Below are 13,795 nucleotides of genomic sequence, written 5' to 3'. Positions count from 1 at the left end.
AAGAGAAAAACGCAATGAAAAAAGTTTCTCATGGTAAAATTTTTACATGTATCAAGCTAAGGTTTACTTAATTGGAAGCTCCAGGCAATGCAGGAACCCTCTTTTTAAATTCTGTGAATGTTAATATGCTAAATAATGCAAAGCTCCTGCACTTCAAGCATGAGACACACATCTGGCAGCTTACCATTTAAATTACAGACGGAGAGCGAGAGAAAACACTTCAAAAGTAATTTTCCAAAGGAAGGAAGAATGGCAAAATGTATTACAACTAAATTTAATTTTTTTTCGATTTTTCATCATGTCTAATTGTGTGCATTAGAGCAATGAAAAAAAGGAGAGGTTGGGCTCAGAGATGTTGATGATGTGTGTGAGGGAGAGAAAGAACAGAATAAATGTGAAGAGAAAGTTTCATCACTTTTGCTTTAGCTGTACATTTCATTGTTGTTGAAAGTCTACAGGCATCTACCGTTCTCATTAGTTGTGCTTTATATGTATAATATATCATTTATATAATTTCATTTTCACTTATTTAATTTCTTTTAAAAGATGCTGAAATTGTCAAATTACTTAATTTATTTATTTTATTATATTAAATTTATTTTTATTTTACCTTACGTTAAAGGTGAACTATACCAACGTTTCTGTTTTTGTGCTTCTTCTGGGAAGTTAGAGATTATGCAATACTCATTTAATTAATTAAACCATAAATCACTGATCATGAGTTATTTTCTGCCTTACAAGAACAAAGGTTCATTTGTAATGTCATTGCAGGTAAGAGCCCCAGTGGAGCTGTGTCAGCCTCTGAGCCCAGCAACCAGACAAACCGCCACATCGCTGAGAAATCCAAGGCCGAAATTCATAGCAAGGTAACTTGAATGAGGAAACATTCTGACCTTGAACATGGGCCCTCTCTCTCACTTCTCCTCAGAGGCACCATGCCCATTCAAACCTTTGGAAGATTAAAAGCTTGCAAGCTTTAAAGATTGCAGGTAAAAAAGAAAGCAGGTAATATTATTTTGTAATAATAAGTAGGTAAAAAGTGTATGAATTATTAAACATTCTACTGTACTATCATGCTATTTTTGGCATGGTATGCATAGTGTGGAAAAACATTCTGTTTGCATAGAATCTCATGAAACTCATATGACTGAAAAAAAACTTTACTATCAAGTGTACTAGCAAGTATTTGTTTCATTTTAATTTGATTCACACACACACATAGTTTTTATTTAATTAGGGGACATGTTTATTTCTTTAGTCATGTCTTAATTAGCCCAAGGCACCAAGTGAGCCAGGACCGCCACTGGTGTCCCCTTTACAAAAAAAAAAAAAAAGGTGCATGACGCCCCTGCTGCTCCTCCCTTTTGCCTCCCCACTCCCCTTATTATCTGAGATTTGTCAAAATACATTTCACACTAACAGGTATTTTTCAGTCTTCAAAGCTAGTTTTGATGTGCCCGACAAGCTAAAACAGCTCCGATTCTGTGAAAGCAGCAGTGCCAGCCCGGTGCTCTCTCTCTCTCTAACCGCTCTCAACACGCCTTTTCCTGCGCTCCACAGGACTTAAGCTAAATGAATCAAAGCTGCGACGTTACCTGCCACACTTTGAAGTGGTAATTGCAAAACGACTTCTCTGTGCTGATCTGGTGCTGCTGTCTTATGTTGCACAACTGTGCATTGTGTGTTCTCTCATGCCACTTTTTTCTTTGTTGTTACTGTTGTCATGGGATGCCAGGAACATGCAAGCTCGCAGCAGTTTAAATGCATCTGCAGATTAATCACAGGAATGGAATTGTGCACATTGTATTAGAAATTATCATTATTATCCATATTACATCTCTATCAACAATTAAATTTGTTTATTGAAATAAGTTGTAATGCAGACGTCATGATTTTCAGGGAAAGCTAATAGGTCGTTCTATTGTATACATGTCTAAACTTGTATTTAGATTTATATTACATAAAATATTATTAATGTATTTTTTTTTTTTTTTGTCTTTAGGCCATGCTTCAACATACTTTTACCATTTTTATACTTCTCTCTTTAAAATAACTATTCTATGATATATAACTAACTTTCTCATAATGACGATATCATCTTTTCAAGTGAACTCTTCAAATCAATTAAAAATTTAAGGGGATGATCTTAAAATTAAAACTCTGATACACAACTGAAGAAAAAAAAAAAACTATTCAATTTGAAGAACATATTGCTTTAATACTTTTTCTGAAACATATTTAACATGTTATGGTATATTTATATTCCTGCCTATTTTCTGGCTTCTCCTGTTATCAGCTTTTGTTCAGCAGTATTCTAGTGATGACATTAACAATGTCATACCTTGCCTAAACCTAGAAGCCAGCCTTAAAATTCAACATATATATCCTGTTTTATTTTTCTTTTTCTTTTTTTTTTCTCATCCTTCTTTTACTTCTTGTCTAGCTATAATGTTCTTCTCTGTTGTGTTGTTCTTCTCTGTAGTTTGCTGTTTGTGATCCAATGTGTTTTTCATTTCTGGATTGGTGACAGTGCTCTTTCATATGGGGGAACTCATTGACATGTAGATGCAGGCAGTATCTGTGCTGCAGCAGCGCGTCTGAGCCCACCCAAGGGCGTAGTGCATCAGACTGAATGCCAGAGTAACAAACAATATCAGCACCAAAGCTCAAAATGACTCCAATTATGACAGGACTGCTCTAATACACTACTGTATGCTTGAGCTATGCAGGGTCAGAATTAGACCCCCATTTTTGCCTTGTTTTGTTCTATCTACCCCTCGTCCTGAGTCAAATTTTCTTGGTGGTTTTGATTTTATTGTTGGTTTAAAAGGCTTGAATGTGGTTCATTATGAGGGGATGTCTGGCTAGTTCTATCTACCTCTGTTTCCGTGTCTGCAAAGCTACAGTATTTTAGAGGAACTGTGAATAATTATTATATTGCAAAACTACTGCTGTGTTACTATACTTATAGTGTGTGGAGGAGGGGGTCTTCAAGAAAAATTTGGTCCAGTCCTGTGAAAACGGGAAACATAGAATATGAGTATACCGTAGGTAAGAAATGCATTACGTGAATAATAGATAAAGATAAAGCCTATTTTCAATTCAAAAAGCAATTGCATGAATACATTGCATCACTGGATTTAATTGTCTGTCATTTAACTTTTAAACATCAAATACTTATCTACTTACCTCTCTTAAAAAAATAATTCTGCCAATGCCAATGTTAGACCTCTGGCAGACCACCATAAAATTTTATAAAAAAAAAAACTAAATGTCATCCTTACATTAAACTGAGCAGTAAACAGTATTTGGCCTTGACTTGACTACTGGGAGAGTATTTTAAAATAAAAATGATGTGTAATTCTAGTTGGGAAAGTAATCATTTAAAAACTATTTACAAAATAATATTTGAAAACATGCACACTTCAGCTCTTATTTGTATGCCTTATATGTTGAAAACGTAAAGCGCTTCTTGTCTCATCACATTCAGTTAGGAATTACATGAATCACATATATGATAGCTAAATTACCATTTTTGAGAAAAAAAAAATGAGTAGTTTGCATTGCTGGATATTATTGTTTATCATTTTGTCAGTCATGTTGGTCTATCATAAAACAATTGTCAAATGTTAAATGCTTTTCTCTTACCTGTCTGTCCTTCATCAATAAAACTGATGCTGGGATTTGTGTTCTGATTATGTAAACAGTTAACTCCACCTATTTTAATTTGATTGGCCATCTCAGTTGCTTCGCCATTGACAAGCATTGTGAGACTCCTGAGGCAAGCCAGCCAACTTTTAAATCTTTTTGTCATACTAACAACAGACAGAGCACTACATAATGGAGTGCAGCAGAGCAATGCGAGAATTTAAAATATTTCTAATTATTGGAGGAAACAGTTTGGCCATTTCTAATTATTGTCCCCTTCAATGTCTGTGGTGGTTACAGCTCTGGGCCCTGGTGCTGGAAGTTTCAGTAAAGAGTTTATTAACCTGCTGACTCAGTTTTAGGTTGAAATGCATTGAGTGGTGTTGATTTTATTGTTGATTTAAAAGGCTTGAATGTGGTTCATTATATATAGGCTAATTCTGCAGATAATGATTCTGATTGGTTTCCACCACGACTGGTGTTTTAATGGATAACTGGGTCCAAAATGTCCATGGCTGACTCATGCTGTTAAAAGAATGGACTAGATTAGAACAATTGTTTGAAATCACTGAATTTCCTTTTTATTGCGTATGACTCTCCTGTGCTTTAAGTGATTTCAGCCGTTTGGCTAACTTCTGCTATTTTTCTAATCCCAACCACATGTTCCTCAAAACACCCTTCAAAGCATACAGTATGTGCAAAATGATTGACAGGCAGAGAGTTTCTGATTGGCTAGTTCCCCTGACTCACAGAAACACCGGACACCGATTTTGCTCATATTTGTCAAATAGTGGTAAGATTTTATATGACGTAAAAAAAAAAAAAAAAAATAAAAATACAAGCCGCTTTCATACTATCATCCCTAGGTTTCCAACAGGCCATTCTAAAGAGGTTCAGTGGCAGAATATGTTGTCAGATATAGATATATGTATATATATATATATATATATATATATATATTTTTTTTTTTTTTTTTCATTTGTATTTTTTATTTTTTTTTACAGAAGAAAAACTCTGTGTTTGTTGCCAGTTCATATTTCACATTTATTCTTTGAATATATTGCTTTGATTTCATTGCATGCAGTAATTCTTGTGACTGTAGGGCAGCCCTTCATAAATGACATATAAATGATATGAACTGTCTTCCAAAGTCTAAGCTCTGTTCAACAACCTAGAGAGCTACCTACATTTTAAGTCAAAAGGAACCTCATAAATGACATAAATTAGGAAAACTGTACACTTTACCATGGGAGACTCAACTCGGGTGAATAATTTTGTTGTTAACATGGTGCTAAGTTATCAATATCATAGTCTAAAAAGCAAAAAATACACAAAGAAAATAAAGCGCATAATTATTGGATAATATAGACTGTTTAATTGTACTTAACTGTTTTGCTGGTATTGTTCAGCATTGAATGAACTACTGTTTATATTCATCATCTTTCATAATGAATAAATAATATATCTAGAGACAGCATTAATATGATGCCTCTCTTTTGGAATATCCTTTGAGTTGGAAACACACTTCTGGTGTTTTTTATATAGATTCTTGTCTCATAAGGATGTTATAGGGCTGAATTCAGTAGTTTGAGTATGCCAAGTGTATTGTTTTAAACATATACATTTTTTTTTTTTTTTTTTTTTTTTTTTTTTGTGACTGCCTTTCTTTTAATTTCATCCCATCTATGTTTTTCTGACAACTTTGATTAGATGTTGTATGTAATGTGAATGTCATTCGTTTCCTGTACTGGTTTGTGTGTATGTGTGTGTGTGTGTGTGTGTGTGTGTGTGTGTGTGTGTGTGTGTGTGTGTGTGTTTGAGAGATGATGTCAGGATGAAGTGTGCTGCTGTCATTGTATTCCCAAGACAAATCATTGCAACTGTTTCCTGCTATGATTACAAACGACATGCACATGTGTCTCTCCGATCAGAGCGGCAGGCAGAAGAAGATAATCGAGAGAAACAGTGAGGCGCTCAAACCTCTCCCTAAAGATCAGCTAGACCAGTTCACCTTCTCTGTGAGGTAAGTGTCATTTCTCAAGGCTAGTTTCATGTCTATGGGTATATATGGTTATGTTCAGAATGAATCCAAGCATACTTACTGCATACTGCACATGCAGAACCGCAGGCATTATGCCATGATAAACATTATTAGCAGAAATATCTTTGTTGTCACATGAACTGATTGCGTTATGTGTTTAATTCACTGGCATGAAGTTACCATTTAAAAAGAGAGAGAGAAAAAAGTATATTAAAGTTGTTTTCCATCTTGTCACACTGAAAAGTATCATGTTTTGGGGAATGTATTAGGTCACTGACGAACTGTGTGCATAAGCATAATTTGTGTATACTGACTACAGCACAGAGCAAAGTACGCTATACTGAATATTGTGTGGCAGTTTGTGGATAAACATTAAAGGCCTTCATATAACACACCCACTCACACACCAATCTTTTGAATGTATCATCTTTTATACTAAGATTATATATAAATCACACCACCTAATTTTCCAATATTTTTTTTTGAAAATTGTTATTGTTGTGTTGTGACCCTATAATACTGCATCTTTTTCTCAGTGCATATATTAACACACATCAACTTGCATGATTTATTTGAGGCTGAATATGAATGTCGCTGTCCACAATATGAATGTCGCTTTATTGTCAGATTCAATGTGTGTTTTTATTGAAGGGATCAAGATAACGTTAACATCGGCAACACATAAAACCTTGCGCTGTGGATAATTGCTTTTTCTCTAGTGATGCAAAGTGCACAAGCAGGCCTACGAATGAGTGTTTTCTGCGTTTTATTGTGGCTTACAGCATTTGATATTAATGAGAAAACAGGAGTGAAAACACACCGACACAAACAGCAGCACTGAACAAATCTTATAAACGGCCTCGTCAAATTGCATTTCACAAAACACTTACCTAAATTTCACTGCACGTGCCTGCGATGAAAGCTGCTCGCCTAAATCCACAGAGGGAAAAAATTGAGGTGTGTGTTTTTATTTTGATTTTGCCCGAATTATTGCCAACACTGTATATTTCTCTGAGAAGAAAGAAAGAGCGACTCATTTTATAGGATTTAGAGCTGCCTACCTCTGCTCATTTTTGAAAATTGGTAATTTGTTGCCGCTGGACTAGTATTAAACAAGATCAGAAGCTGTGCTGCTGTAAGTATGAGAGGAAATCAAATGAAACTCAGGCCACACATCAGAGAAGAGAGGGCTGCAGCACAACTACTAACCCAAAGCAGGATAAAGGACTTCAAAACGTAAAGCTAAACATCGACGGGCAGAGTTTTAGCTCCACTGTCTTTCATGTAAGCCATCTGAAATACAATTCAATTGACTGTTTCTTTGTTTGTTAATATTGTTTTGAAATGCAAATCACATGTTATAATATTCTCATGGTTCTCACACGACCAATCCTGCAGAGAACATATTGACTTTAGAGAAAGCTCTTTGATTCCTTTCACTGGATGCAAACTCAGTTACACCATCATAAGGGTGTATTATTAGTGTATGTGTGTGTACATGGGTGATTCTTCAATGAGGTGAACTTCCCTGTCCCCCAGGATGATTTTAAAATAACCAAGTTGTCAATTAATTGCTAATTTTATTCAAATAATGTGCATGATTTTTTATGACTTTTGGTTTAAAACAATAAATGCTTTAAGTAGTGCAATTATAATTGAGGGTTTTAATAGATTTAAGCTTTTTATTCTCTCTAACAGCTTCTTTGCTCATTTTTATATGGTTACAATCTTCTATAATTTCTCCATTTTGGCCTTGTCCAAGACTGCCCAGACTTTCATTCTACAGTAAAGTATTATAAAATAATATTTGCATTACTTAAAACATCCTGTTTTAAATTTATCTGGCATTTATCTGCAGTTTTCATAGCAAAGAATCACTGCTGTCGTTATAAAGAAGAATCTACCAGAACGTTGCTCAAGCCCATCTTTTCTTTCCAGGACATGCTATAAATGTTTGAACATGAAACAGATTGAAGAAGTTTCATTTTGCACGATTAGTCAAAACTGAATTTGAAGAATTATCTCAATTTACTTGAACGTGATAGATCGGACATAACCACCCTCTCTCACGTGATGCTACGCTGTCTTCATGCACGGTTTGATATATGAATGAGTGAGGCATATTACTGCCATCTAGAGAATCAGCAGAGACTCTGATGTTGCATTTGATTTTTTTCTCTTTTTTTTTTCCTGATGTGAAATGCGTGCGGCTCAGGCAGAGGTGTTGACAGTTCACAGCCAAGAGTTTATTGATAACTGCTGTCCCATTTGTTTGCATGGAAAATCCGTATCCGCTTGTATGACCTCTGAAAGTACAATGTGTGCCGAACAAACAAACTTCAAATAAACAGGGCTGAGCCTGCTGTATTACTAAGTAAACTGTACATTAGTTTTACTATATATGTAAAGTATTACTTGATTAGCTTGTTGGTTAATATATTTGCCACACTGGCAGAGACTTGCCCTGGAGGGTAATGCATGTGTAGTGTCTATTGTGCAGTGGTGCTTGTGTTATAAATGTTACAAATTGTGCATGTGTATGAAATTCCTTTAAAAAAAAATAAATTGTAATTAAAGAAAAAAAATGGAAAGAATGAAGAAGGTCAAGTGTACACAAAGGGCATTCCTTCAGTACTATTTAAAAAGGATCCCAGGATGCACCTCATGATGTAATCTAATACAATGGCTAGAGTTTGCTATGATAGCCAAAAAGGGTATTTCATTTTAAGAAGCTACAATATAGGATTTTAAATATTGATTTGTTTTTCTTTTTACATTGTTCCTTAACTTCCATTTTCATTTTACTTTTAATGAAAAATGTGTATGCTTACACACACCTGTAAATGGGAAGAAGCAGACGATTACATTTGTAAACCAGTTTAGAAACACCATAAGTTGAATTTGATAAGTGCATTAAATTTATAGCCGTCATATCACATATATGGCATTTATAAATACACTTTATTCAAATAAAAATAAAGAAGCTCTTCAGCTCTGTATACGCTTCCAGTGTAGACAGTGTTGTTTATTCTTAATGGGAATTTTTTTTTTTTTTTTTGGATCCACAGTATAACGCTCACATGATGTAGAAACAGTGTAAAAGTCAAAAGCGCCTCAGACAAAAACACAGCTCAGACAAAAACGCGTGTCTCAAGGCTTGTGGTATTCACTGAACTGGGAGCAGGGGATTCTGGGTATCGCTCAAAGAGCTGTTTATCTGAATGGGCAGAGCTGCTCTTGTTCTTTCTCTTTGAGTTCTATTATCCTTCTCTCATTTGATCCTCTCCCAGATTTACATATCAAACACCTTTGCCAGAGTAATAACCTTAAACCATACATTACAATTTCAAAGAACAAACAAAATGCAGCAAAGCGCCAATATTGATAAGTGTGCACTCATTTCAAAATGAGAAAGTATGACAAAAAGAGTTTGAAGACCTTCCACCTTATTTGATCTGGTACTTTGTTTGTCGTCTTTTTTTCTTTTCTTTTTTTTCAGATACAGGAGAGAAAATAAAATTCAAACGCTAGTTGGAAGCTAACCAAGAAAATATACGCATATGGTGTCTGGCTAAAATCCAAGGCATAGTCAAATTTTTTCAACACACTGATAGAAATTCTAGAATGCATCATGTAAAAATGGTGGACAAATATAAAAAAAAAATCATGATTATAAATACATTTATAATAATCACTACAAAAAAAATTCACTCTAAATAAAAACATTGTTTTTTTTTTCTTTGCATTGTTTTTATACTTATTACAGGTTATTAGCTTAGAAACATGCAGATATCAAAGTCTACAGGAATTACTTTTCAAGTCTCTTGTGAGGAGCACTATACAGTACATGTTGTGTAAAGTTGCTACCTTTGTCAATCTTATCAAATTGGTCACTTGTGATGTTTCATGTTGGTAGGGATGCTGCTTTAGAAGAGCTCTGCCTACAGCGAGGCAGCTATTGTTAATGACTTATTTATACTGTGACAGAAGTTTCTGTCTCGTTTTTTCCTTTGAATATTTCCTTTGAATGTTGCCTTGAGATATAGTTCTGCAGTTTCTCTGCAGATAATTCTTGTCAAAGATTCCAGTCTCAGTGAGCGGGACAGTGAATATTTTTATCTGCATGTGTGTGTTTTACTTTGCAGTCATTTCCACTGTATGCAAGTGTTTGTTCATTAATTACTCTGCATATTTATGTTGCGCCAATGTCATCCTGTCAACTAAATATTTTCCCTCTTATCTCGTTTTGGGGAAACCTGTTTTAATCAAACTCAGTCTCACACAACAATTATATCTAATTAGCCCAATTATCAAGACTCTAATTACACTGAAATATACCCCCCAAATCTCATATCAATTATATCTGTGACTTTCCTGTCCTAAAAAGAGAAAGATGAGGGGTCTGTGTTTCCTCCTGAGGATGAGCAATGCTTCCAAAATCTGTACAATCATTCCCATCTCCTTTCACGAAACTCCTTTCCACCCTTTCACAATGGATCCTTTGTGTGTGTGCGTGTGTGTTCCAATTTTTTGCTGTCTTAATAGTTTGTTAGTTGCGTGGTTTCTATCATTGTCTACACTGCAGCTGAATACGGCTGTTCATTTCTTATACTATTTGACCAAAGCAATTTTCTTTCCTGCGTTCTCTTCTGAAAAAGGTACACTTTAGCATACTTTTATAAGGAGTACATATTGTACATATTATATATAATATATATATATATATATATATATATATATATATATATATATTATATATATATATATATATATATATATATATATGTATATATATATAGCTTTTAAACTTAAAAAAAATATTATAAACAAATAAAAATTTACTTGAGTGCAAACTGAATTTATTTGTTTTCAAATTTACTTTATAATTTATTTAATTTAATTTAAATTTACTTAATTTGCTTAATTGTTTTACTGATGGTTAATTGCTAATAAATGAAAATGTTCTGTAGTTTAAATTATTATATACAGTTAGCTGACCTTTTTTAATTCGTAATTACTTATATTGTCTTTGAAATATGGTACTGCCGAATGTACTGACAACAATTTATGGTAAACCAAGATTTCCTTTATTGTATACATTTTATATGCAATTACACATCTGTAGGGATGAAGTTGCATTAAACGTAATGTTGAATAAAACTACAAAATTCTAATCAAGCACTTTACATGTTATTTAGTCAACACATCACAATAATACTTATCATTTGTAGGTAAAATATTATATATATATATATATATATAATATATATATATATATATATATATATATATAATATATATATATATATATATATATATATATATATATATTTTTTTTTTTTTTTCAAGTAAAAGTTTTAATTAGAAATGTTTACCAAGTGCACTTTTCAAAAGAAACATGGTCACCAGTGTACTTACACTTAATTCGATGGTTTAATGGTTTCACAAAAATCAACCTAAAGTCATTTTTTGTTATGCTAATTGTAGATCTCAGTAATTATCTTACGGCGCTGTTTGTTGTGAGTGCCGAGGTAGCCATGTGCAAGCAGAGCATGCCCGGAGTTTCACATCCCACGTTACTCGGTCTTCGAGTCACAGGTCAATCAACTCTGATGTAATACTGTGGGTAGTTTTGTCTGGAGGTGTGTAGAGTCACCTCAGGGGCTGATGGGCCCTTTCCTGTGCTAGGAGGCTCCTGGGAACCATCAAAACACTGCACACACAAACATATATATATATTTATATATATCCTACTTCATGACCAGGTTTGTATAGATGCCCTCTGACTTTGTGAAAATCAGAACTGTCAAATCTGACGAGCTGTTGGCCTGAGAGCAGCTGACCGGTCGTGGTATGGTGGGCGGCTGAATCATTGTGTGTTTGTGTTATGTATTTTCCCATAGCCCTAGTTTCAAGTGCACTTGAATGAGGTGTCCATCTGAATAGAAAGCCATGGACTGAACAGTCAGTGTTAAACTTCCAACAACATGTTCTGGAAGTCTCAGGAGATTGCTGCACTAATAAACAACTAGACAACTCAGATTAATATATAATTGTTTTCCCTAAAATTGTAGCCAGAAATAAACAGATGTATCTGAATCACGTCTGCACAGCAGAGCATTCAAAAAGAGGGACATTTTAGTGAATATATATTTAGTGCCAGCAAAAACATGCAGTACATTTTTAAAGTAGTATTTCTTGCCTGTGTAAATAAATGAATATAAACTTATGGCCCTATGAAGCAGTTAACTGACAGAAGATTGTATCACAGTTTGAATTACCCATGATGCAAAATTTGATAGTGCTGTCAGTTCTGTGAGAGCCCAGTTTAGGTGGTACAGTCCTTTAGTTTCTCATAGTGTGGTTAGTAAATTTAAACATTTACACTTGAATGACTAATGATTGACTAATGTGGATTTAATGTGGAAGTTTCTCTTAGCCGATGCTTGATTTTTATCTAGAATTAGGCTATTTATAATTAGGATTTGTTTTCCCAGTGATAGTCTAAGTTATTTACATGACCAGCTTTATTTAGATGTGTGTATGTAACAAATTATAATGTCTTTTAACTTCTCTTTAGTTAAAGAAATATAAAACAAGAAAATGCACAACCTCAAGAATCTGACTACATTCTGTAGTTATAAGGGTTTTAAATACAAACATTCTGAAAATGATGAATTCATTAAATTAATAATATACTTACAATAATAAATTTTATAAAAATAATAATACATTTTAATAAATAATTTTGTTTCAGTAAAGTGTCAGAATACCTTTTAAATTTGGAAGAGTGATGTATTGTTTTATCATTTCAAGCCTATTAAACCTGTTTAATGAAATAATTAGCCTGAAATGTATGTTATATTCCTTTAAAATAAATGACACTTGTTTTGATATTTTGCTATCTACTGCAATGACATTCAGCAATTGTTAGCACGATGTAAGCCTCCAAAAACAAACTGTGAAATGATCCTGGTGATGAAATTGCTCATGTTTTCTGATGTTCTTGTGGGCCACACTGGGTTTGGATTTGGTAGTATGGAGCAGGATTTGCAGCGACAGCAGTCTGTACAGATTTATTCAGTGAATAGTGGGTCAAAACCTGCAGCTTTTTTTTTTTTTTTTTTTGTGGCATTCTGGTGTCCCTATGAATGTCCTTCCTGTCCTGTCTTATGCATCTGTGTTGAGGCTTCTGTTGGGTGACTGCTCTTGGGTGCAAGGGCACTTGGTTCTATGTTTGAATAAGAGACCATTTCTTTTCTAAGTGTTGAGTGGAGGTTTCTTTGAGTGGCTTTAGTTAACCGATTAGCATGACAGTTTAAAATTAATCAAAATGAATAAATGAATGTTTGCATTGTATAAACACTGTGTGCCTGCATATAATAAAGAAATGTAAAACATTTTTGGAGAATGGTAAATTCAAGATAGCATCATAAATAACGCATATACAACATAACTACCAGCAGCCGGGGAGATGAGGTATTTTATATTCCTTCATAAACCACAAGCAGTTAAATCAGATAAGTCTTTTACTATAACAAACAATATGTGCTCCAAAAGTAGCTTAATCATTATCAAACTTATAAGAAGATCATAATATCAGATTTGATAAACAAAGAATAAACAAAATAGACAAATTTAAGTTTAAATAACTGACATTTTCTGGTTCTGGGCAGGCTTTAGTTTGTTTATTTGCCTATTGCAGTGGTTCGGATGTTCAAGATCACATTAATCGATGACTCATTTCCTGCTAAAATCCACCAGTGCAGCACTAGGAAGCACTGAACTTGTGCTATGAAAGTAAGAAACATTATGCCCAGGTTGTGCTGAATAACCTGCTCATAATCGCTCTCAGTGGGTCCCAGGTGCATTCACAGACTTCATGTTTCCACTGTGTTTATTAGACTCAGTGGGTCTGGGCATTACCATGTGAGATTCCCTACCGACAGATGCAACCGGGCTATAAACACACACATGTTGTGCTGGCTTGAACTCGGCTTCCTTGCGTACATGGGGTGTGGAAGTGTGTTTGGACCCAAGAGCCAGAGCACTGGAGGGGTGAATCAGTGTGAGAAACATTCGCATACTCCATGTTTCAGTTTTTAT

At 34.2% G+C, this 13,795-nt stretch overlaps 1 protein-coding gene across 1 annotated transcript in view; it reads left to right on the top strand.

Moving 5' to 3' along the window:
• Window positions 1–13,795, top strand: part of LOC109066497 — a 107,541-nt gene that overhangs the window by 57,318 nt on the left and 36,428 nt on the right. The window contains exons 14-15 of the mRNA XM_042752059.1: window positions 772–866; window positions 5,580–5,671. Coding sequence (XP_042607993.1) covers window positions 772–866; window positions 5,580–5,671 — 187 coding nt within the window. The remainder of the gene's footprint in view (window positions 1–771; window positions 867–5,579; window positions 5,672–13,795) is intronic.

This window comes from Cyprinus carpio, chromosome B24 (genome assembly GCF_018340385.1).
Source record: "Cyprinus carpio isolate SPL01 chromosome B24, ASM1834038v1, whole genome shotgun sequence".
Taxonomy (NCBI): Eukaryota; Metazoa; Chordata; class Actinopteri; order Cypriniformes; family Cyprinidae; genus Cyprinus; species Cyprinus carpio.
This window is presented reverse-complemented; position numbering and strand designations above follow the sequence as displayed.